Genomic DNA, 26,169 nt, shown 5'->3' with positions numbered 1-26,169 from the left:
TAGAATTTGAACTCCATTTTTAAAAGACAGTGTTGCCATGTGTTTTGTGGATGTCCTCCAATGTTTAGAATGCTGTTCATTTGTTAAGTAATTGTGCTCATTATGTAAGTTGAAGTTTTATTTTACTTTAAAGTATGATTAATTCATAGAGTACTTTATTGCACTCATTGTTTCCACACACTACTAAAGAAACTAACATGCGTTCTTAGAACATTCAAATTAGTGGACCCTAGAAGTTGAGTTACTTAGCAAAGACTAAATTAGTTTTTCTATAGTAGGGTATTTTATGAGTTGGCACAGTTTGGACATCCTTGTAGCTTTATCTTTGATTTTGCCAACATTATGACATAACCTTTTATTTTTAATTCATGATATTGTTAGAAATATCAGTGGTTGAATTTAAATGCAATTTAATGCAAATTTGTCAAATAACAGAGAAGAGAAAGTGAATTCCATGAGAACTCTAGGTCTCTGGACTTGTAACCTCACCCACCATGCCGAGATCGGGGATTATTAACCTTGTTGCCACTCCTAGAGTAGATGACTGTCATCCTCAGGTCTGAGTGAATGATTGTAACAGGCCACAGAAAATTTGTCTGTTTGAATATTTGTGTTGTGCACTTAATGCATAGGTGTAGAATGTGAGGTAGTGAATCAACAACTAATTTTTATGGATGGAAGGCATGTAGCCATCAGAGGAAGGAGCAGTGTTACTATTTCCTGGAAGCAAGCAATTGTTTACTCACTGTGTTTAGTAAGGGGTTGATCACAAGTGTAAGAATGTAACCGTGTAGTTACGGAATATATGTATGTGCCATTAGAAGAAAAACCTTTTAATCTAATGAGAGGGTTGCTAGGCAGCAGAGGCAGATGTGTGTTTTCTGATGACATTGATACTGTGATGATTCTGGCAGGTGATTTAAAAAATAAAAAATAAAAATGGGTATGTGTATTAGGGCTCAGGGGAGAAAGTGTCCCAGAACCAACTTAGCATGAAGTGTTTCTAGGAACATGTATGTGCCTGCCTGCGTATCTCAGCAGGTGCAGAATATCTGCATTGTACTTGTCTGCAGCTGCTGCAGCATGGACACCTTACCATGTACAGGGCTTGTATGTGGCCTGTGCTGTGGCCTGGTTCTTCATTCTGATAATTTGCTATGATTAACACAGAGCTGACCTTTTGGCGGTGTTGTGATACAGGTAACTCCTATGGCAGAGCTTTTATTTGTTTCAGTACAAAAACGGTAAGAGCGAAGGCCAACATTTTGCAGTGGCTAGAAGAGATGGCTATAGAATTTAGCCTGAAGCATCAGTTAAACAAAAAAAGAAACTTCTGATGTTTGGTATTCTAGAGCACAGTAAACATACATTAGATTAAACTTCTTCTTGAACAAATTACTCAGAACATTCAAATTATTTATAAGTTCAAGAAGTGATCAGTAAAATGTTACCACTTACGTTTTTTATTAGTAGTATTGCAAATGCAGGCACCTATCTTCCATTTGGCTGGATTCAGCTGTTCTCCTGAATGTTCTGGCCTTGTGAGACAGAAGCTATGAGAATCACTTTAATGACTTAATGCAGTGTAATGCTGCCTATGTTATATTTACAGGGAAACAGTGTTCGTTCTGTGAAGGCTGATTCTAAAGGTACCAAAATCTATACTTTGTTAGGCTTTTTAGGAAAGAAAATTGATCTCTATTACTCATGCAGGATGGTGTTAATGACCTAAATATAAGTGACTGTTCAGATCCTTTTCAACACAAGGTACATTCTACAAAGGTACAGTCTGTAAGGCTGTATCTCTGAGACATCTGCTCCTTTCTCAGGTTCTAATGTCAGTCACTTCAGGAATCCCCAGGCAGAAGGTGGTAAACAGTGGAGGAGCATAAACCTGTTTTCTGTAGGAATCCAGACTTGCATGTGGAATCAGTGAGACGTCTTATTTCCTGTATCCTGTTTACAGCTCTGCAGCCAGTGGATTTCAGGCAGTGTGGTGACCATCAGGGAATCAGGCTGTGGTAGCCAAGAAGGGAGAATGCAGAGACAACTGCTGTGGTTGAGATGATCATGACTAAGGCATGGCAATGGCTCTGCAGGTGGAGAATGCTCTGCAATGTGTGTGTACTTCAGTACGTGTCTTTAAACGAGAGGATACTAAAAGCCTTAGACATCAAAATTATCCAGAGGCACTTAACCAGCCTGAAGTGGCTAATCTCAGATTTCTGAAAACCAGGAAATATTGAACGTGTGTACTGTTTCTGGGTATGATCTGTAAAAAGGCTCAAAACAGTACAGGAAAAATATGAGCTCTTTGAACCACCTTTTTTTTTTTTTTTTCCTGTATGTCTTTTAGAAAGATAAAGCTAAAAGGGCAGCTGGAAGGATGCTTGTTAATATGTCATAGATATTCTCGATGCTTGTTACATTTCTGCATTTTTTTAATTATTCTATTTACCTTTAGACTCTAGACTACAGCAAATAGACAAATCATACCTGTTGTTAATTTCAAAATAGTGAAGACAAGTATCAATCTCAGTGCCATGTCCTGTGTTTTGCCACCACAATAGCACAGTTTTGTGCACAACTAAGGACAAAGTAAGGTTTTGTAACTTAGTCACATGTGTGCTAATGTTTGGCTTTTGTGGTAAGAGATTTTTTTTCTTCTGCTATTTAAATAGTCTGAGTGAAAACCAGAATTCCTTTCTGAAATACTTGATTTTTGTGAGTCTTCCTTTAATTTAAAAATGCATTAGAAAAGGTGTGTTTATCTCAGCATTTATCTGCCGTTCTCTGACAGATAACATCAGAGATACTATCTCTGCAATAGTCAGAGAAAATCAAATGTGGAACAAAGGCCATGTGTCTCTGATTCTGATGTTTTTGTCTTTACCTAGAGCATGTGGACGTCTGCGGGCAAGACAGTGTAATATAATACACGTGGGATAGACAGGAATCCCATTTAAAAATGAGATCTCATTCTGTAGAGGAAGTAGGTGTGCAGAAGATGAAAGTGTAGCATAGGCTGCTGCAGTCTGATTAGATACACTTAGCATTTACATCATCTTTTTGGACGTTGGTTCTAAAATTGTGATTGTTGTGTTCTGCCCATACCTCACGTCAGGTTTTTGGAGCTGGGGAGTTTTGACAGAACTAATTGGAAATGAGTAAATGATCCTTAATTGAAAATAAAATAAAAAGCCCACATTCAGGCATTGATCTACTTCATCAGTATATTTGAGAGATAAAATTGTAAACTCCAGCTTCTCTGCTAACAGTGAAAGCTTACTCAGTGACTGAGTGCGTATAGCTGTGCTTGGCAGGGCTGATAAGTTCATCAGGCAATAGTGCCCCTTGTATCTGTCTCCCACCTTTTGTTGCTGTACTGGGACCCAAAGAATCTGTACTCATGGGATCACCTATCTAGTATGGGGGAAGAAGGGAAGAGGAGGGCTGTATATATATATATATATATATATAAAAGGCTGCTTTTGGGGTGCTGTGTAGAATTTGGAAAATGTTAGTCACAGGACATTTGTAAGAAATTAGCATTGTGAAAGGAAGGGCTGGGTTAGTACAAGATGCAACAGATGACTGCAGAAGCAGATAGGGACTTGAAAAGCATGGAGAAGGGCCAAGTCAGTCAGACCTGGGATTCCTGTTGTATACGGGAGGCATTAAAGTAGGAAACGGTTGTGGTGGGCAAATGAGAAAGTATGTCTTTTTAGAGGTCCAGGAGACTTTATTCATCCATAAACGCAGAGAAGGGAAAACCTTCTCGAAATACTTTGTGGGGAATTTTCTGTTTGCTGTTGCCAAAGATAAGTTGTGTGTTCAGATGTCAGAAGCGGTGGAACAGCTGCAATAATCTCCTCCACTCTGATGGATCTTACTTCTGGGCTGCTGTTTCACAAAACACATCTACCTGACAGCATTGGCACTTCCATAAGCTCCTTTCCCCTCTCTGTATTTGTGGGAAGATTCTTCTTGTTTTGATGGAAAGAGGCACATTTCTTCTTTTTCTGATACTGCTTTTAAGTCTGAATTTTAAATGTACCATGTAGTAGTAGCCAGATTTTTGCAGGAGAGGCAGGGCACAGACTCTTGTTTCCTGCTTCTCTGATGCTTGAGATGTTGGCAATTTCCTGACATGCAAAATGTTTCACAAAATGAAGAGTGTGGCACCTTTACCCCAAGGCCTGCTTAGCTAGAGAAATTTTGCCAGGCAGACATCTGGTGCTAGTTGGAAGGTGGCAGGTGTTCCTTGGAGGATGAACACAGCAGTGGTGGGATATCAGAGCTGCTTGAAAACAGGAAAGAAACGGCTGTAAATGCTGGGCGAGCAGCCACATACTTAAGACAGTGAAAGGGAGGTTAAGGCATGTTCTGCTGCAGTGGTTAAAGGCTATACCTGCCTGTCTGCTGGATGTTGCTACTTGCAATAAAGTCAGGGGGCCAGAACATTTGTGAGCACCTCAGCTTGCTCCAGTTCAGTTTAACCTTAGCTTAAACCTGTGTAGAGCAATATGAATCGTTTAATTTGGTAGGGGAGAAAAATAAGGCCAAACTTAATTCACTCTGCTCTGCAGCACTCCATTAAAGTGCCTCTACTGTATTTTTCTCTTTTTGTTGTATTGAAAGGCAAGACATACTCTCTCATTTGGAAGTATGTAATTGGTATAGAAATAATGTTCTTCTGTCAGTATTTGAGGTCAGGAAGTAACAAGCAACTCAGAGTGATCTCCTATTCCAGCAAACACATCTGGAAATTAGTATTAGTAATTAATCACCCATTTAAATATAGGATTCTGTAGTATTTCTTTATTTCATTCCTTTTTCACAAAAGCCCCGTTCAGTTCTGTAACATTACTGGAGCTGCTAGACAGTAGATAATAAGGGTGAACTAGTCAGATAACCATTCCTTAAAATGCGGTTATCTTAGAACAGAGAAGAATATCAGTCCAGCACAGTTCTGATGTCAACATGTAGAATGCATTATTTTATGAAAAGCTGTAAAGGATAATGAAGAGTTAGGGTAATTTTAGAGCTAAGTTTCCCAGTCTGCATGGGAAATTTGTTGTACTATATCTCATGCTCTGTGCCCATTGGCCTTCTGGCACCTTTTTTTGTGAGCTTCCATAATTTGGTGCCTGCTCTTCATCATACCAAAACTCAAAAATGCATTCCCTTTTCTTCTTCCTACTGTCTCTTTCCCACTTACCAAAAGTAATGTTATGTTTGAAAATGTACTTCCTTGAATCTCATCTTTTTAATTAGAATACACATGCATACAAAACCGAATAAATATATTTGAGTGATATTAGTAAATAGTGTAATAGAAGCATTAGGAGTTTGAACTCCAGCAAAGTGCAATGTTTCAAAGCTGGAGTGAGGGAGGGTTTTTCTTTAAGTGCATTAAAAGAGATTTAGAAGAATTATGGGAACTCTTATCAGTCCAGATAGCAGAGGGATCAAATGGGAAAAAGAAGGAAGTGTTGCAGTTTAAGTTGGAAAGAACTAAGATTTTCTTCTTGTTTATGTACAGCAATACCTTCCTTTCAGTGTACAATGGAGTTAAATTTGGTGGTCAAGCCTTTATATCTTTTGACTTAAGTCTTCTATCTAATTCTTTGTGTGTGACTTAATTTTAACATGCTTGTTTGTTTGTTTGTTTTTAATGATTTTTAAAATTCAAGTCTGTTCCTTACTGAACTCTAAGGTAATTGGTTTTGATGGAAGCTGGATTAGACAACTGGACTACTTTCTCTGTATTAACTTTTCATCATGGGATGCAGTGCCTCTGTTACATGGCTGGGTAACTGAAAATAAAAAGCATACATATAGCAGAGTTTCTTAATCACATGCAAACTCCATTCATGTGCCTAAGTTCAGGATAGACTTGGAGATTTAACCATGCAGGCCTTGGTAGCTTTAAAAGGTGTGTGGTTAAAAACTTTAATTCAGTTTAAAAAAAAAAAAAAAAAAAAAAAACAGTTGTGCAGCACTTGTCTGCCTCATGGGGCTTCTAGCTGCTTTTTTGATGGGATCTTCAGGTGGGATCTTTCTTCTTGCAAAAAATAAGATTTCTGGTGAATGAGAAAACAGGAGCCGGTGCATTCATCTTAGGTATTCCTCCTCCTCCTCAAATTTCAAAGGTATCAAGTAATAATGAATAGGGTCTAATCTAAGAGACATGTCTGGGAGAAGCATGATACTCCTCCTATCCTGATTCATAACTATAAGGCATTTTTGAAATGTGCTTGCAGAACTAGAACTAATCTGGGGAAGGTATGAGATTTGAACTTGTTATGCTTTTTTGCAAAATTGAGCAGTGCTGTGTAGAAAACTAACTGTTCTCACGTTTCTCTGGTGCTTATATGTAAGCACATTCAATTTGTCTTTATGTACCTTTGACAGGTGGTGATTAAAACTTCCAAATGAATCTTTAATTTTTTTTCCTCTTTTCACAGACAGTATTCTCACCAGAAGAGAGATGGCAGAAATCAGTTCTCCTGTAAATATCAAGGAAAAGGTAGGCTCAAGCAACAGTGCAGTGCAAACCGAAATGTTTGTAACACACATTTCATCCCTGCTTCTTCAAGCACTACTCACATACGTAACTTCAATATAACTTGACTTTGTGCATAAAGTTAAGTGCACTGATGGGTATTGATAGGTTTAGAATGTTAATCTTGGCTGATGAGAAACACATCTTGGCTTTTCTGCAAGGAGACAATGTTCTGTCAAATACAGTTCTCTTATTTTCTTGTGGTTCCTGTGCATGCTGATGCTACGAAGAGTAGCACTTTGATGGTTGCTGATGCACAAAATTCACCCTTTGAGGAAATGTACCCTTTTGAAATCACTTTTTTTTTCTGACCAAGAATGTTGTACTGGAATACTTGAAGGTAATTTCTAAAATTAGAGCCTTAAAAGGATTTTTTTTTTCCTCTTAACTAAGTATCTCTGATAAACACTAAGGGCCAGCGTTCAGTTCTGTTGATGGGCCCAAGTTTTTTTGGGTATCAGTGAAAAGTTGATTAGGTGTATACACTTCATGAAAGTTGCACAAGGAGAAAGGATCAAGTATGTTATATCAAGGAAATACAGAAAAGTGAAGGCAATGTGAAACTGAGACATACAGTCATTGCCCACTGTATCATAAGACCTGTCTGTGGCATGTAACATCCTGCAGGGCAAAAGGCATATGAAATAGTCTCTTCTCTCTAGGCCTGTCAATGGAAAGGGCAAGAAAATAAAATTATGAATAGTTTCTTGGTTTTACTCTTTCCCAGCTGACAGGAAATATTTTCCAGTACATAAAGGTTTGCCTTAGTTCAGTTTTGCAATTAGGTGGACCAGTAACAGGAAAAATCATTTTGCATGAGGAGCATGTGCAAGATACTGTAAATGTGGCTTTCCAGACTAGAGAAGTCCCCATAGGTGATAGAGACTTAAGATAAAATGTAATGCAACACCATGTCACAGAGAAAGGAATTAGCTGTGAACTACAGTTCAGTAATCAAATTTTAGTTAACTTGCTGTTTTACTTATGAATTTACAAATAAAATAATGAGCCTTACAGTCAGGTAATGTATTTCTCAGAATTGATCATAAGTTAATGGCTTAGACACTTCATTTAGCTTATAAAGACCTCAGGAACCAACAACTACTTACTCTGAAACTAGGTTTCCTCAAGTTTCAGATTAATGATGTTTCATGAAAGAACAGTTACAAATTGTTGCCTGCCCAGTTACTGAAGAAGCAGAACAGCAAGTGATGATTTATATTAACTAGGTCAGGTGGGTGTGAGTTCTGTTTAGATTATTGCGTCCATCTTTCTATACTTACACATTTTGCTTACAAAAGGTTGTAGAACATTTTTTGCTTTATTCTTTGAGGAAACAAATCCTTACACAATGCCTTATCCAGGTGCCTTTTTTTGAGTTGTTTTTCCTCATACTCATTGTAAACTGCTAGATTGCTCATTGTCATTGAGAATTTGCATGTCAACATGAATCAGTATTTTGGTGATGAGTATCTTCCTTAGTCCATAATAATAGCCTAGGGTTGACTGAGTAGATCGATTGATTTTTGCAGTATACAGTAACGTCATCAAATCTCATTCCCTAGTGCCAGAGTGCTGCAAGGCAAAATAGAATAATTCTCAAAATATAACTCCAGTAAATCAATTCAAGTTTTATTTATTTACTGTGTATCTTAAATTCTTTCCTCAATATAGTTAATTTTATAAGTGCAGGGCTTTATAAATTGACTGTTTGTCTCTTGCTAGTTTAAGAACGAAGAACTGCAACAGGCTCTTATTCACAGTGTAATATTTGTTATGCCAAGTCCAACATTTCTTTGAGGTATCTAAAATTAAATGTTTATAAGCATATACATTTTAAAGAAGGAAGATAATTGGATCAATATCCACTCACTTAAAATAGTTCTTTTTATTCTAGCATTTTCCACCAGTATTTAGTGCCAAATCTCTCTGCCATGGTTAAAACCTAGGTTATCAGCAGCAAAGTTGCTGTTTTTTTAATTCTGAAAAAATACAGGCTAATAACCTGCTGAATAAAGGCTTAGCAACTGAACAGCATAAATTTCAAAATCTGCCTATGTCTGCTCAGTTTGCTGTTTCACCTGGGCAAATCTGTCTTGTTTTAAAGTGAGATTGCCATGGCATGGCACAGAACATCTATTTGACATCTGTTTGTTTTACAGTATTGTGGCTCTTTCCATCAGAGGTACATTCGAGATATTGCTAAGTCACACACTAGAAATACAAGAGAAGGGATGAATGGATATATCCTGCTCAGTCGGCTCTAACAGTATTTGCCCACAGACCAGACTGCTAAAATGTAAGGACCTCGTGTACTTCTGAAAAGCAGACATTTACTGTACCCTGGTAAGAGTGCAAATCAAATCCCTTTCTCACTTAAAACTTACATGGGTAGAACAAGACAGTCGTGCTACATAGTCTAAAAGCAGTGAGTTCAGTGTTTATTTTTATTCACTTTCTTTGGTGAGTATTTCTGAGAAACAAAAATAAGTTTTATATATTTAATTTTGCTGAGCTCCACAAACCCACTGTTATCAATAAAAATATGAGCAGGCCTTGTTAAATAGAACAGAATTGAATACAGTTCCTTCCCAAGTCTCCATCTTTCCTACCTCTGTGCTTGCCAATCATAGTATACTTAAGATTTTGATCCTGCTAGGACTTGAATGAAGCCAAAAGAGCTGTACATCACATCTGCACACACATACCTTACTATTGTAAGGTTTTTTTGGTGAAAATAGAACTCAGTTTTCTACTTAAGTTGGACATTGCTTCACTGTAACAAAAACGTACAGAGCCCATGAAGTTTGGCATAATGTGTTTTTTATTGCTTGTTTTTTAAATTGTTGCATCTCCCCATGTTTTCTCCATGATCAGCATCTAGTAATTCAAGGAAATAAAATTTCTGCCACTGTTTTAATGGTAATGTAAGGCTGAGGAAGACATTTCAAGCTTACTGACTAAAGTTAGGATGCTCACACATGCAACTTTTCTAAGACCTTACCAGTAACTTGAGTCACAAGAGAATGCTACTGTAATACTGGTATTTGCATAATTTATTCATAGCATTTCAGTTGAAATAGTTCATAAAGTCAGTAGGATAAGCATTCTATATCCTTTTTTTTTTTTCTCCCTGAGAGATTCACATAAATGTTGGCCTGCAATGTCATAAAGCTTAATGGAAGTTTCCAAAGTTGGCAGAGGCTTCTGCAGCTGTGATACTCATGTGGGGAGCCAGGAGAGTTCTGATTACCATATTTTCATGCATATAATCCAGAGTTTTTCTGGAATACCGTAAGCCTACATTTCTGCAGCAGGAAGGGTTGCATGCCTGTGTAGGTAGTACAAGGAGTTTACCATCAGGATCTCTCTTGAAATAATTCCCTTTGCCCTGACCCTTGCTATAGTCTTCTTTCATGATGTTGTGGTCCTCCTAGCCCCTCGATTATCCTGATCTATATCTAAAAACTATGCATGTCTGAGGGCTTGTTTTGTTATCGAGATTTTTTTTAAAACTAAGTGTTATTCATAGTTCGGATCATGCACATACAAGTGCAAACATTCTGTGGATTAAGGGATAAAGCTGGTCAAACTCATTGGCTTAAATCCCAAATAATTCCATAAAATCAATGAAACTATTCAAGCATTAACCAAGTACATCACTAGAAGAGGTGCTGAGATTCTGAATGGCAGGGCCTCTAGATAAGAAGCAATTGGAGTGAGGAAGGCAAACCGTTTGTCATCTTCTGCAACAATTTAAATCTCTAGTTTTAACAAGAGGAGAATGAATGCAAGGCACTTCCCAGGATAGCCATTCAGCTCTGGCACATGGCTTTTGGTTTTGATTCAAAGAAATACCAGGAATTGTTCAAACTTCAGGACTTGCTGTTGGGTCCATCTTTTTCTGTTGTGTCTAGTCGTGTTTGAAAAAGATACGGTGTCAGTTGGAATAAACAAAATACTCAAATGAAAATATTATTGGGATTATGTTGGGGGTGAAGTTTTGCTGAATTTCCCCAAAAGCATTTGCTTCATTTCATTGTCATTTCAAATGTCAGGGCTGTAGGAGTAGATGGGCAGGTTTGTTCTATTAACTGCAAGAAGAAAATGTTATTCAGATGTATGTTGGAGGATTTCAGTTTTGTTTACATTACACCATAACTGGGGTTTTCGTAAGTGATGGTCAGCATGCAAGGAAATAATAGGATTCATTGTGGAAGGAATGGAAATAGTATATACATTTTAAAACTCTCATTACAACAAGCAGATAGTTTCCAATCTATGATTTCACTTGGTTTCCTTAAGGTTGACCTTTGCAGCTGTTCCATACCCATGCATTGATGTAGATGGATTTAGTCCAAAGACCAGCAAAGTTGATCAGAATGCACTTCTGTCATTTGAAGAACCATTTAACTTGAGTTGAGGTTATTATAGATTCATGTCTCTAAATAGTGCTGCCGTTATTTAAGTGAAACAAGTTTTACTGAGTCAAACTCTGTTTATGTATACTTTTAAAAAATATGTTATTTCAGGAATCCTGAAATGTCTGTTTTCCATTTAGTTTAATAAATTGAACAGAGGAGAGGGTGGAACATTGTAAATCCAAGATGTTTGCCCAAAGTAGATTACTGTAACAAGTAGAATTTGTTTTGTGCTTACCAGAGATAAGTGTTCTGGACGTATTGGTGTAGTGAATAGGGAATATAGTGAACAGAGAGGTGCAGACCTGGTCAAAGCTGCTATTTTACTCAAAGGGCATATTAAGAATATTTGTTCAGTGTGTCATGAACTCATTTAGTTAGTAAAGCATTTGGAAAAATGTCTCCTACATAAATAATAGGCTGTTAATGCAAAAAAAATCAAATTGTATTTATGAAATATATTTGTATTGGAGTTTTTTAAACCTTGAACAGTTCTGCCATGAAGTGTTTTGAAAACAAACTTTTCTGTTTAAAATAGGCAGGGGATCTGCTAAAGATAAAGTTACAAATTATAGAAACCAGCAGAGTTCTGTAGACAACCCTCCTGCCCTGGTCCTCTTGCAAGATTTGGGTTGACCCCAATTGGAACTGTAACCTAGTTGAATGTGGCATACACTGCTACCTGTCCTCAGTTGCTATGGGTGTATGCAGTATATATGTGCACATAAAGATCTGCTACTGACACATGGTAGAAATAAGCAGGGTGGGAAAAGGTCTGTATTTGTTGATAAACCATACTTTAGAAATAAATTTAGCTCATTACTTAAAGGAAATCTGTTGAGCTTGATGTTTTATACCAAGTGAAGGTGGATATGGGTTAGTGTTTCTAACCAAACATATGTGAGAGAAAGTACTTTTAAATGAGTAAAGGACTGTAATAGTAACTTTAAGGCGATTAGAGCAGCTGTGTTCAGGGGTTTTTGAACAGCAGTGAGCTTTCAGAAAAGAAGTTTAATTTGTCACTATGTCACGAATATTTAAACAAATTCTCTGAACCCCGGATATGTTACTTATTCACCAGAAACATCCCCTTTGAGATGGTGCCAAGGGGGAGCAGATGGAGTAGAGCAGCATACAGGCAAGGACTGATTCCATGTTGTTACAGTTGCCTGGGAACCATTTGAAACTTGACAGGAAACCTAAAGGACTCAGATGAATACGCAGAAATGTCAGCTTGGTTCTGGGTGCAGAGTTAGGTGATCTGTTGTCACAACTTTCTTTTTACAACTTTCAGGCAGGCTGTATTTCTTTTTAAGCCTTACACGTCAGGGATCTCTCATGAGGTAAATGTTTGTAAGGACTTCAAGTGTGTAAGGTACCATAAGAGGTTAGAATTCCAGTGTCCTCCAGTGTCCTCTCTTATGCTCCTCTGAAGTAACCTATTACTAAATATTTTTTAGACAAAACAAAGATTTGTCCAAAGTGAGATTATGTATAGTAGAATATGTAAGCCTCAGAAAAATAGTAAAGTATGTCTGATCAGACAGAAGAAAGGGTTCTGCTTTTCATGTTCTTGAGCATACACAGTTGTTTTCAAGAACAAGGCTTTGTATTTTAGTTCTCTGATACCCTTAAGGTAGTTTTTGTAAGGTTAATTTTTGAAAAAGTCTTATCAACAATAAACTAATAAGGAGAAGTGCAAATTAAAAGCTTTGATCAGGTCTGCAGCTCTGTTCACTATACTCCCATTTCCGAGGGAAAGCCCAGGAAGGTAACTGCTGTCAGTGACAGCATCTCAGCTAGTGACGAGCAGCACAATTATCTGTGCTTCTGAAGGTACATTACTGAATTCTCTTGATGTCCCAGAATGCTTGTCTAGCATCCAAAATGATGACATAAATTGACTGGGATGCTACACGGGATATAAAGACACGATGATTCACAGAACTGTTAGAATAGTTGACTTCCCTGTAGTCTCTGTTGTTCTTCCTAAGATCAGGTTTCCTACTTTTCACCAAGTAGGAGAAAGTTCTGTTCTCTCCCACATACACAGGGAAATAAATTTAATGTTGTGAGTTTGTTCTTGCAAACTGTTAGGTATCAATGTGGTATCGTTGCATGATAGGAGACTATTGTACTTTTTTTTCATGACGTTGATAAATATTCTTAGAAAGGAATTTGTTTATTGGTGAGAAGTCATGAAATACTGGATGACTGCAGTTCTACAGTCTGTGTTGCTTACATGTTGAAAAGATGGATGTTCTTGGTAAGTTTGATTACTGTAAGTTTAGAGAAAGAGTTGGGTTTATCTCCAGCCCTGGGATAACAACCTATTCAACCTTTCAGAAAAATGAGCTCTATACAATTTTCTGGATTGAAAAGTGATAGACCTCTCGAAGAGCTGGAAACTTGTAAGCAGTTGAGGTGTGTAGCTGTACTGGTAAAAGGGCAGGTGTATCACCTGAACCATCAGGTGAGCCAGCATAGCTGCGCTGCATAGATCCAGCTTACACCCAACACTACCCTACGTATCTCACTTGTCATCTTGTATTTGTCAAGCATTCTTGGAGCTTTGCTGCACCTCCATTCATCACAGCCTATGATAGGTTTCTTATGACTTTCAGCTGTGTAAGTGCATTTGCATTAGGCTTATGCTGTCAGGAAGGTTGTCCACCTCTCCCTCTGTGTTTTATTACATTTTGTTTTCTTGGTTTTCATGCCCCTTTCCAGAAATATATGGGACATGTTTTGCATGTAGAAACAGACCTCAGCTTCAAACATAGAAAACTATATTTATTTTGAAGCTGAAATAAAAGGACTAAAAGAATGTCAGAATGTTTGCATTTCTTGGTTAAGGCTGTCATATGGCCTTGTCTGCCTCAGCATGTCTTTGTCTTTCTCTCAGATGCACTTTCAGGTCAGAATTTGTTACTTGCAGCCATTTGTTTATTATTTTTGGATGTCCAGAAATCACTGACTTTTTCCATTACATGTATACAAGAATTCCAGTTTGTTTTGGCTGAAAACGAGTCAATGCATATGTTGAAAACCTGATGTCTGACACACACATCTGCCTGTTTTTGAAATTCTGGGGGAAAAAAAAAAAAAGGGGGGCAACTTTATTTCATTTTGTTCCTGAAAGTTTTTAAGAAAATTTAATTTTATAGCAAAACCTTTTAGGATTTCTCTGCTGTTGGAATTCTGGTTTTATGTGTTTTTGTTGTTTCAGAACAGAGCAGTGTGTGTATGTATGTATTTTTTTCCTAATGTTGTAACTAGAATTGCCAACCTGTGTTATTTCATCTATCTTATCCTGAGTAAGTTGCTGCAGAAATCTGGAAAGCTGAAATGCTAGTGATTGAGCGGGGATCCTGGCTATCAATAACATAAGTGCACAAGGGAAACAGATTAACAATGTGTTAATCAACTTCTGGTTTAGAATTTCTGAAGTCCTGAATGCTTTGCAATCTGATACTTATTTGCTGAGGAAGCTTCTCGTGAGATTTCTTAAGCTTTTATTTTCTAAAGAAAAGATAAATGTATGTATTCTATAACAATCAACAAAGGCTGTTGTTTTTTTGGCAGTAAAACCATTGAGCTCTGCAGTACATAAACAGCCCCTAAAGTGAATTTAGTCCAACTAAAACAAGACTATGTCCACAGTGTTGGTCATATGCACAGTCTTTTTTCTTTGCATTGGTGAGTGTTCTTCCCTAAGAGCACGTTTTGCTTCTTTGGGGTTATTTCCACAAATAGAACATTTCCATACCCCTTTTGTACTTAGTCATAATACTACTGAGATGAAGCACAGTTTAGCTTTTAATTCTATTAATAAAAAATTTCTTAACAGTCAAAGACCATACAATGCAAACAGAAAGACTTCAGTAGATTCTGTAGTCTAAAACATAATCTGCCTGGTTGAGTTCTTGTGCCACAGTGTTCTCCACCCAACAGATGTTCTTCTTAATGTTTCTAAGAAGTTTGCATTGTATGGCAAGTTGCCTGGTTCATCCTGTGGTCTTGGCCTTTGTTGTTGTTGTTGTTTGTAGTTTCCAGATGCTTCTTGAGGCTTTCAGACCTTTCATAGTACAGGATGACCTAGAAGCCATGTGAAATTCCCATGCTTATGTTTAGAGAGAGTTAGAATACACTAAATATTTCCTTTTACTATTTAGCATGTGAGCAGTTGCCACAAAGATTCTACAATTCTGAGTGGGCAGAGAGAAGATCCACATGATTATGAAAGAAGCAGGGAGGTTTTTGTGAGAATAAGATAAAGTCCATGTGGTGGAAATATTTGGTAACTACCAACTTGAATATAAAGTAGACTGCAGTTTGTGGCCTGCTCTAGCCCCGTGGTGTCTTTGCCAGTTTTTGTTGTCATGGAGCCAGCTCAGTTCATGCTTGTTGCAGCTTTATCAGTACATAGCATGCCTGTGCCTACAATCAGGGAATGGATAAAACTTGTTTTTCTTGGGATTCCTCTGCACACCCTGTTCACTTGGGGTGATTTTCACCTAGACTTCCTGCAGTGCATGGAGGGCTATACTCACCCAGCCTTTCCAAACTTCCAACACAGTATTTGTTAACTAGAAGCTCCAAGGCATCTAACACTTGGGTTGTGAGCCTGGCTTGTGGGCAAACCTTGCTCATCCATAGGGTGGGAGCAGTAGACATAGGATTAGATGGGCCTTTGGAAAGTGTCCTTGGAAAAGTAGACAAGCAATTTGACTCCTCTACTGCATCCTAGCTGCTAATTTTGAGACTCTATGAATAATGACTGTGGCCTGAGTTGTCCAAGGCTAAATTTGCTACTTGAAATGTATTGTGGGAATTGTTCCCAATTGTAAATAGGAAGCTGCAAATAGATGAGTTACAGGATGGTGGACAGGAGCAGAGTAAATTGTATTAAGTAGAGACGCTAAATTTGTCTGTTGAAGTCAGAGAGTGGCCTTTTTTACACAGTGAAAGAGATTAGCTCATCTAGAAAACTTGGTCCCGTGTGGATTGAGCTGAAGCAAGCATCAGCCTTCTGTTGTGCTGAAGCTGAATCCAGCAGGAATCATGAATAAGAGCCCTCAGTCACTGTGTATTAACAGAACTTTAAATGAGTCATGGCTTACGTTGGTGTACAGGAAATACAGCGGCTGAGGAGTGGAGCTGACCTAAAACAGCAAAATAAGACTTTGGTCAGAAATTGGAGCACTTAAGTCGTCTGAACCCACTGCTAGAGACACCATAAAGGGAATCTATTTGTTCTTACCTCAGGATTTAACTGGAGAGCTGGGTCAAGGTAATGTGAATGCTTTTATTATGTAAGCCAACTGAGTTCTGTTATATGCAACAGAGCTATCTTCATGTGTTTGTTTTCACACTTACATTTCACAATATGGTGAATAGACAATCAGTGTTTCACAAACAGAAATTAGCAAAATGACAATGTGATGCGCTAAAGAGAGTACACAAGGATGTATTCCAAAAGGCGAAGAAAGGTGCCAGTTAAACATTTGCAGTGCAACAAGTTCTTAATAGTAAATATGTGCTGGAGACTTTGAAAAGCTTAGAAAGCTGATTGAGAGCAACTATACTGGTTTGGGCACTGATTCTCGTGTTTTTTTTCAAACTACTATCAGTTTTTTGTTAGTTTTGATAGTTACATTTAACCAAGTCTGTTTTGTTTTGTTTTTCTGGTACTTCCTAGTAAAGCTTGTCTGGTATTTAAATGATGTAATCATTAAGTTTCATGTACTTTTATTTATTTTCAGGCAGATTACAGGGGAAAGTAAACAATCAACATGATTCCATCACTAATGTTGTATTTAAAATGTGGTGGGTTGAATGACCATTTGGTGTAAAAGACTAACAAAGACCATACAACAGTGGGAAACGTGGTGAAATTGAAGTATAGTGTGTCAGAATCATCTGTGGATATAACAGATGATCAATACAGTCTTCTCAAGGAAGTGTTTGTCCTTTTTTCAGAATTTTGGTGCACAAGCTTCCTGGTCACATGTACATGGAACAGCAGACCAAAATTATGCTGACAAGATACAAGAACTTTTTACAAATAATGCTGCCTCCTTTTAGCCTGTGACTTTTTTCACATATATCGCTACTTTCCAAATGTTAAAAAAGCACAAGTCATGTTGAAATGTCAATGTAGCAAGACCTTACAACAGCCTTGAAGTAGTTATGTACCCTAATATTTCATAGATGATATGATTTGTTAAGTTGCATGACAGCAGAATAGAGCATTTGAGAAAAACCTAAGGCCAAATTCTGTCAGTTTAGTTAAATGAGTTCTCCAGGTGTGACTAAGGGTAGGATTTAGCTTCGGGCTTACTGGGTACAGGTTGTCTGGTTGGTCTCTTGAAACTCTTTCCATTAATTGCATGGGCCAGATAAGGAGAATGTATCAGTATAAAACAGTATTTTTGGATATGGTAAGCATTTACGTAAGCATGCATTTGCACAGTTATCATGTTTTCTAAATGATTGTGATAAACCTGCATACTACTGTCTTCCTTTTTTTTCCTTCCAGATCAATGCAATCCGATCAATTGTTCCGAACAAAAGCAATAATGAAATAGTTTTGGTGTTACAGCAGTTTGATAACAATGTAGACAAGGCTGTACAGGCTTTTATGGATGGTGAGTATAGTGTACTTTTTTCATTAAGGCATGAGACATAACTGCATGATAAAGTGTTTATTGCCTGTAGTCGGTCAAAATCTATTTTGTTCTGTGAAATTCAGATGATTGTGACTTTGCCAGATAACTCTTTTTTTGTAATTTGTCTGCATCTTTGTTTCTTCAAAATATGAGTCTGACCTGGATGTTTATCTGTTCTATCTGATATTTCCATTTTTGGGTGCCATTCTTGTTGCCAACCTTCTTTGTTTTGTGTGAAAGCTAATGCTATTTAAAGTGAATATGTTGGAATATGATTCATTGGTGAAGGTAGGCTACTAATACAAACTGGGGGTGGTTCTGAAGCAGATAAATGGATCGCTAAACCTCTGAACTTGATGCATATGTTGACATTCAAACCTCAATCTGAATTTTGCAAATAGCCTTGATATTTGCAATGGCCGAACCAAGTCTCCATTGCATGTTTGAGATGCTCTAAATCTATATCTGGCTTTTGTGTTTTTCACCATGAAACCATCTCTTGTAAAGGGTCACTTGTACTTAAATAACACTTTTCTGGTAAATATGTAATGGCAATGATTTTGAACATTCCCTGCAGCCTGTAAGAAACTCTTTGCAGGATTTATAGCATAACACGAGGAAATCCTCTTGAAATTTTTGTGTCTGAGGGATGCTTAAAAAGTACTGGAAGTTCAGTTGTCTCAAAAGCCCTGTATATCTTAAAAAGCAAATGGACACTGAGGTTGCACATACAGCTTGGTGATACTGAAACTTACAGAATCATTATGGGTATTTCACCAAATTGCTTATCTATTTTAATTCAGAGTAGTTTTGATTTTGGTTTGGATTAATTTACTGAAATGTAGCAGTCAAAAACATTGTGTATTTGGAATCACAAAGATAGGCAGAAACTAGGTGCAGGCGAACTGGACTATTCACAGATGCACCAGATATACGTGGTGCCTCTTAATTCAGGCAGTGCATAGACAGATTCTGAAAGGTTTATTGAAATCAGAGTGTGCAGGTAGACACAAGTGCAAAGGAAAAATGTGATGCATATAATTATTTTTTCCTGTAACATAAGTCCTGAGGAAAGTAGTGGAGAGTTGCTACATGATTAATTCATTAAGTTCCTTTCATTCAGTTAATTTTGTCTTACATTACTGTTGCTTATTTGTGGTCTTTGAGTTGTTCCCAATGGCTTCAAACCTTGTGTTGCCTCCCATAAGTGTGTGAGAAGTCTCATGGTGTCTGCTATTCCACTGCCCTCCTCAAATGCCAGAGGAACTTCCTTCATTTTTAGTAAGAAACCTTTAATTATTACAGAATCCCAGAGCTGCATGTGTGTCCCAGAGGCTGCTGTTCCAACATTTCAGGCATTTCCCAAACTACTTGAAGTTTTCCAACAGTGCATTTGTGTTTCAAGACAAAAGGCACTGATACCTCAGTCCAAATCAAAAGTGAAAAAATATTTCTCTCTCATTCAGCAATGACAAATAACTTAAGGGTATTGAGGGGAAGTAAGTGCTTTCCTAGCCACATATCTCCTGCTACAAGGAAAAAAAAAAAAAAAAAAAGTAAAAGCAAGCCTTGCAAGAGTTTTTAAAAAATGTATTGAAAAAGAGCAAGGTGTGGTATAACCTGAGTTCAGATGGTCTTTGTTCAAATGTTCAAATTTAGTTGATCATCATTGTGCGTTGAGTTTAGAAGTCTTTGCAATTGAGTATTCTGGTGTTTACCTAGTGTTATACAAGGTTACTGAGATGTCTTCCTTTTAGACAAGAAATTTGAGCATTGTTGTGTTTGTTTGTTTGTTTGTTTGTTTTTCTGAAGCTTATGCTAGTGCTCCAAGTTAGTCACCCACTTAATTACTTTGTGAAATGAAGAGCATAAAAAGCAGTAGCGTCAAGTGGCCTGTCCACTATGCATAGCGTAATCAGCTAAAACTGGTAAGTAAAAAGGAGAGGCAGCAGTTCTCATTTTGTTCTTCCAACATGAGAAAACTTGCAACAACACATAGGAATGCTGCCCAGGTAGGAGACTAGAAATTGTTCCTGAACACACTGATTCTTTTTCATAGCTGAGCTTTTGTTGAAATGTTTTATCTTTTCTTTCCCTAGGCAGTGCAACTCAGGTTCTAAAAGAATGGAATATGACAGGGAAAAAGAAGGTAAGACCTTGCTCTTGGGAAACAAAACATTTGGACTACTTATCTGCCATCTGTAGCTAAATGTAGTAGTTTTATTTTGGCCGATACTTTGTCTGCCTTTGCTAACATAGATGACTTCATCTGTGCTTGTATTAAGAATACTTGAAAGCAAATGTGTGCGTTATTTTTAATCTTGTTCATCTGTTGCTGTCTCTTGCTCAGTGTTCTGAGAGTTTCTTGGACAGCACGAGTTTGTGGAAGCCAGACTCTAGACAAGTACAGAATGAATCCTAAAACAGCTCATGTGCACCACAAACACTTCTAGTATGCTATTGTATCCTGCAGAGTAACAGCCACTTAGTGCTAGAGGTTTTTCTGCTGGGTGTAAGAATAATATATGCATAGTAGTCATCAATCAGAGGTAATGTATTAGGGAAGCTCTCAAGTCAGATACTTTATGTTTAGGATGTACATTCTGAGCTGTGCCAGGAGGCTGCCCTATGAGTTGCAGTCCTGGAGGCTCCACTTGGAGAACTTGGATGGCTTGGAGAACTACAGTATCAGTGGCTAACCTGTCTTCTGGTCACATTATACTTCTGTATTTGGTTTACATGGTAAGGGTTTGCTAGCAGGGCAGCAGCAGGGGTGGCCTCTGTGAGCAAAGCTCAGCAGCTGCCCCACATCAGATCAGAGCCAGCTCCAGCTGTCTCCAAAAGGGACATGCCACTGGCCAGAACTGAGCCAGTGAGCAATGCTGGTTGGGTTTCTGTGAGCAGATTTAAGATGGGGGGGGGGGGGGGGGGACTGCTGCACAACAGCAGCTAGGGGAGTGAGCTAGGGTGCCTTGCAGACACCAAGGTCAATGCAGAAGGAAGGCAGGAGGTGCTCCAGGTGCCGGAGCTGAAGTTCCCCTGCAGCCTGTGGAAAGGCCCCTGGTGGAGCAGGCTGTCCCCCTGCAGCCCATGGGTCCCACACAGAGCAGATCCCCATGCTGCAGCCTGTGGAGGAGCCCCTGGTGGAGCAGGTGGATGTGGCCTGGAGGGAGGAGACTGTGGCCCATGGAGAGCCCCTGCAGGAGCAGGCCCCGGGCTGGAGCTGCAGCCCATGGAGAGTAGCCCATGCAGGAGGAGCAGGGGGCCTGGGGGGAGCTGCAGCCCATGGAGAGTCCCTCACGCAGGAGCAGGGGGCCTCGGGGGAGCTGCCGCCTGTAGGGGGACCCAAGCTGTAGCAGTTTGCTCCTGGGGGATGGACCCTGTGTTACAGATCCATGTGGGAGCAGTTCTTGAAGAGCTGCTGCCTGTGGTAACCTCCCGCAGGGTAGGATGGCATCCTGTGGCAGGGACCCCATGTGGAGCAGGGGCAGAGAGTGACCATGAAGGAGCGGCGGAGACAAAGCGTCAGGGACTGACCGCAGCCTCCAGTCCCCTGCGCTGCTCAGGGGGAGGGTATAGAAAAGGATTGTATGGGAGAAGGTGGTTTTAGTTTGATTTTTAGTTTCTCACTGTTCTATTCCACTAGTGACAGGCAATAAATTATATTTATCTCCCTGTGCTGAGTCTGTTTTGCCCGTGACAATAATTGGTGAGTGATCTCCCTGTCCTTATCTTAACCCTTGAGCCCTTTCCATCATATTTTCTCTCGCTTTTTCTTTGAGGAGGGGAGTTAAAGAGCAGTTGTGGTGGAGCTCAGCTGCCCAGCAGGGTAAAGCCACTATAATTTGACCAGACAGATGCCTTCAGAGATTGTCCATGTTACTGAGTGGATGTGCCCTTTGTGGTTAGGAACTGTTTGTCCAAGTTGACTGTAAACATTTTGAGCATCATCTTAGCACAGGCTCTGTTACTGTTTTACATTGTAATTATTCTGTGTGGAAGGAGGAGGAAAAACAGTTTGGGTCTTCAGTTTTTATTTGAAGCCGTTCATATTTTCAGCTAAACAGATACAATGTATTATATAGCACCAATGAGCCGTAAATAGCATTATACCGAATGCCACTTGTATGACATTTTAAGAGTATTGATGATTTTATGTTTATATGGACTATTTTATATGTTGAGTTTATAGGAGCTGCACTGTGTGATGTCTGTTCTTGCAATATTTCTCAATTTTAGAACAATAGGAGAAAAAGAAGCAAATCTAAACAGCACCAGGGCAATAAGGATCCTAAAAATAAGAATGATGATGGGCCTGAGAAGGCATCTCAAGACCCCCAGGGAGTATATGGCTGCCATCTGAATGGATGCTCTAAGGACAACTCTTGCAGCGATTCTGCCCATGAGAAACTGGAAGCTGCTTCTCTTGAGAACAAAGGCTCAAGATTTGTAGCATCAGTGCCGGTCTGTCCAGAAATCACAGGTTAGTTCGTCTGGCACAAGACACCTTTTTAATTGGCAATAGAAAAGCTCATTTATGTAAATATCATAGTGTTTTTTTTTATTGCTGTAAAGTAGAACATAATGAAAGGAAATCAAGGAGATGTTTGTGTAAAATGTATTTATTAATTAAAGCCATACAAGTAGATCTGGGCACAGTAGGCCTTGCAACATGTATCCTTGCAAAAAAGTTTTTTTTTTTTTTTAAAGAGAAAAGGTCCGAACTGTAATTAGAGATGCCCAGCTGATGCAGACTATTATGATATAAATATAGAAGAGTACAGGGTTAGAAAAAGTCTTGAGTGTTAGAAGGTGACAGAAGTGATCAAGTCACTTATCTGGGACAATAATTTTTAGGCTGTATGGGTCTGATGCATATTACAGAATTTCTTTATTGCCTTGTCCAGACTAGTTCATTTTTTTTCTTACCTTCCCTGAATTGACTAGTCACAGTGGATCTCCACTGGCTTTCCCTAATAGGGAAAGGAAAGCCTTAGTGTTGAGGGAAGACAGTGATAGCCTCGAAGTATGCATGTGTTTCTGCGAGGGTCTAGATACTGATTCTGAACCTCTGGGGGATGGTAACAAAGAAAGTTCTTCCTTGCTGGGCTCCAGTAGATACAGAGTTATGATTACAGTAATACCAATGAAAACAAACCTTTTCTGAGTGAAAAACTCTGAAAGCTTTTAAGTGTCCTTTTGTAAATCTCATAATTCCTTTAATTGCTGTCAGTACTCATAATGATGTTTCAGCTCTTCACATTTCAAACTTCTGACACCCCTAGATTATTGCTGCTGTATTTTCTTCCTGTGTCTTAAGCAGTACATAAGACTACATGCAAAGAACTTTCCTTGAAATCCCTTTTTCCATGATAGCAATACAGCAATTGAAACTAATCTTAAGGCAACGTCCCAAATAGATAATTGTCCTGAAATGAATTCTCTGTTGCTTCCAGAGGACTTTAGGGGTGCCGACCTCCGTACAAGTATTTAAAAAAAAAAAAAAATAGAAGCCAAATTGCAAAACTACTTACCAAGAATTTTGTCCTAAGAACTGGGTGGAAGGTCAGTGATGCTCCCTACCCTTGCTAAAAACTCATACTTACTTTGGATAGAATATGCCATAAGCAAGAAAATTCTGCATTTCCATAATAGTAAAAATATTCTTACAACTTATTCTGCAACACGTAAGCGTTTGTTTGCTCTCTTCCTCCATATTATATGATTATATAAAATCCATCTGCCATGTCAGATTTCTTAGAGGTGCTTTTTTAAATGACACATGCATCAATAAATATGCCTAGATTGAATTGTCCATGCATGTGAAGTGTTTTTTAGGGCATAATAGACCTGAATGCAAGAACTCACGTACCTGTGCTGTCAGTGATCCTTTTCTGTAGCATTGGGGTTGTCTTCCTTTTTTTCCTCTTTGATGTGATGCAGTCCAGATTTATACATACAAAGGGCAAGAAGATCCTCAGAATTTTTCTTGTTTTTACAATTGAGAAAGATAATACATACTACCATAACTTTATTTTTTTATAAACTTTTAGGCATATGTGAAAACTAGTAATTGACTGTTCTATAAACAGAATGAAAGGGGGGTAGAGAGAGAGAATAGAAGGGAAATTGAAAGAGGTGAATTTTTAATATTTTGGAAGTTTACCTTGCAGAAGTAAAATAAATTCCTGGGAATTTGTGTAGTGTAGGTAAGAAAGGAGCTTCTTCAACACTTTCAGTTGTGCTAGAATTCTGGTCTTGCAGCTAGTTTAAGGACAAAAGCAACCTATATATATTATGAAATGTACATAGAACTAAATAGACTAGAAGTGTGAACAGGATCCCTCAGAGGCCAGAAGCAGTGCCTTAATATTTTTTGAGCACATCAAACACTGTGCTAAAGCCATTTGAAATGTTACATTACATTACTCCCTTTGGTGTTGTAATCTCCTTTGTTTTGTCATTGTCAATCATATGTTTTTGTTCCTTCCCTATCAAGTTAATGTTACTGTCAGCATTTCACTGTTGCTTTCAGACAGCTCACAGCATAGAAGGATCACAGCCAAGTGACAGCCCGTTATGCCTTCTTCCCCATGAGGAATATGAGGCTGAAGCCTTGCTAATGCCATCTCACAGTCTGTGAGATGAGGTCCTTCCGAGATGCAGAATCTTGGCTGCGTGGAAGAGACTTCAGGGACCAGAAAGCAGGAATGCAGAAAAGCTGGTGTTTCCTTCTAATGTGCTAGAAAATTACAGGGGAGAATATGTGGTTTTATTACATTTAATTTAGTTCTACCTCTTTCTTGCCATTATTCCATCTTTCTGTCTTGAACATCTTCAGTTGCTGCTTTTTGTGTGATGTTTTTCTACAGGGAGTCAAGAGCTGCTAGAGAATCTTGTTAACTCCCTTTCTCGTATCCTAATGTTCTATTGCAGACAAAGAACATGAACAGCAGAAAGTATCTGTAGAATTAAGCCCAAAGACTATGAATGGAGTAGAACAACAGAAGCCTCTTCAGTCAACATTTCAACTCCAGAGTAACCTAGGCAGGCCAAAGTCAAAATCTTCCTCTGTTAAATCACCCAATGCTACAACCCAACCTGAAACAAAGCCAGATGATTCAGTCAAAAAAAGAGGTAAAGCAAGTCCCTTTGTTCAGTAGCTGTGTACTAAGGTGATCAGAAAGCTGGTGCCTCTAAGAAAAAAGCAAATGTGAAGAAGAGATGTGTTGGGAAGTGAGAGTAAAATCATTTGAATTATCGTGGCTATTTTAACAGTTACATGATTTGGGGGAATGAATATGAACATACACGTTTAAGAATTGAAGAGCACCGAAGAAGAACTATGGGAAATCTGGGCTCAAGGACCTCATCTTAATGTGAGCAAAAAGCATGTTGAACTATTCATTCTTCCTCCTTCCTTCCTCCTGTTTTTGTTTTCTATTTTAGGGCCAAACATTGAGAAATCAGTAAAAGACTTGCAGCGTTGCACTGTTTCTCTAACTAGATATCGCATGATGATCAAAGAGGAAGTAGATAATTCAGTGAAGAAGATCAAAGCTGCTTTTGCAGAATTACACAGTTGGTAAGTAAATCAGCTTGAGATCCACCAGCACCACCTGAGAATAAGGGGCTCATGCAGGTCACTGGTATTGATGGCTTTACACTCTGTTTGCAGTGTTTGTTTTCATCAAAAAAAAAAAGTGGTGCCATTAAGAAACTCCTCAGCAACCAGACAGTAATACATTCATGTGTGCATGTTTACATACACAAAGGCAGACAAAACTGCAGTGCTTAGGAAGAAAAAAAACATAGAGGGATTTTTTTCCATGTGAGCCATCTTGATCTATTAATTTTATATCACATTCAGTGGCAGCATAGCTAAACACATTAAACTTTTCCAAAAATCCTGTCTGTGGGAGTTTTTGTAGTTTTTCTTCTTTAAAACTCTTTAGTAGAGGTATTCTCTTGGGATTTTAGAAATCTTATATTTACTATTTATGCTGGCAGCTCTGGCATTTTGTCTGAGTATACTGATAGCTGGGTCTTGTTTGCTGTATAGTTTCTGCTTGCCCTCAATTTTTCTGTACCTGTTAAAAACATAACATGTCATATGTCTAATCTTGTTTTTAGGCAGTCACAGTTCTTTAGTTCTTTATATCTTTAAATGATAGTTACTTGGGTTGTGGAATAGGCTTATAGTACTCTATTCTGATTTAAGAATGCATAGGGAGAGGCTATATTATTATATTCAAAACTGAAATTGTTCATTTTGTGAAAGTTCGTGTTTTAGCCTGAAAAAATACTAAAATGTATTGCCTTGTACTAAAATGTTATTTAAAATGTTACTTACTAGGAGAGGCAAGGGAGGTAGGGAATGACCTCAAAAGTGTGTGTAAATCCGAATAGACTTAAAATGATGAAAAATAGCCTGAAATTTTTTTGATTAGACTTAATTCCTTCTCCTACCAACTTTAGTGCCTAAATTGCTGGAGCAGAGTATACCAGA

General features: G+C 38.3%; 1 protein-coding gene across 2 annotated transcripts in view; it reads left to right on the top strand.

Annotated features, from left to right (window-relative positions):
* SPATS2L (spermatogenesis associated serine rich 2 like) overlaps positions 1-26,169 on the top strand; it is a 74,445-nt gene that overhangs the window by 26,848 nt on the left and 21,428 nt on the right. For both annotated transcript variants that reach the window (XM_035332399.1, XM_035332398.1), the window contains 6 exons: positions 6,471-6,532; positions 17,531-17,639; positions 19,760-19,809; positions 21,900-22,143; positions 24,597-24,797; positions 25,110-25,245. In XM_035332399.1, coding sequence (XP_035188290.1) covers positions 6,494-6,532; positions 17,531-17,639; positions 19,760-19,809; positions 21,900-22,143; positions 24,597-24,797; positions 25,110-25,245 — 779 coding nt within the window. In that variant the 5' untranslated portion in view covers positions 6,471-6,493. Of the gene's footprint in view, positions 1-6,470; positions 6,533-17,530; positions 17,640-19,759; positions 19,810-21,899; positions 22,144-24,596; positions 24,798-25,109; positions 25,246-26,169 lie in introns of those variants that run through there.

This window comes from Oxyura jamaicensis, chromosome 7 (genome assembly GCF_011077185.1).
Source record: "Oxyura jamaicensis isolate SHBP4307 breed ruddy duck chromosome 7, BPBGC_Ojam_1.0, whole genome shotgun sequence".
In the NCBI taxonomy this organism is placed as follows: domain Eukaryota; kingdom Metazoa; phylum Chordata; class Aves; order Anseriformes; family Anatidae; genus Oxyura; species Oxyura jamaicensis.
Note: the sequence above shows the minus strand (reverse complement) of the source record. Positions and strands in the feature narration are given on the sequence as shown.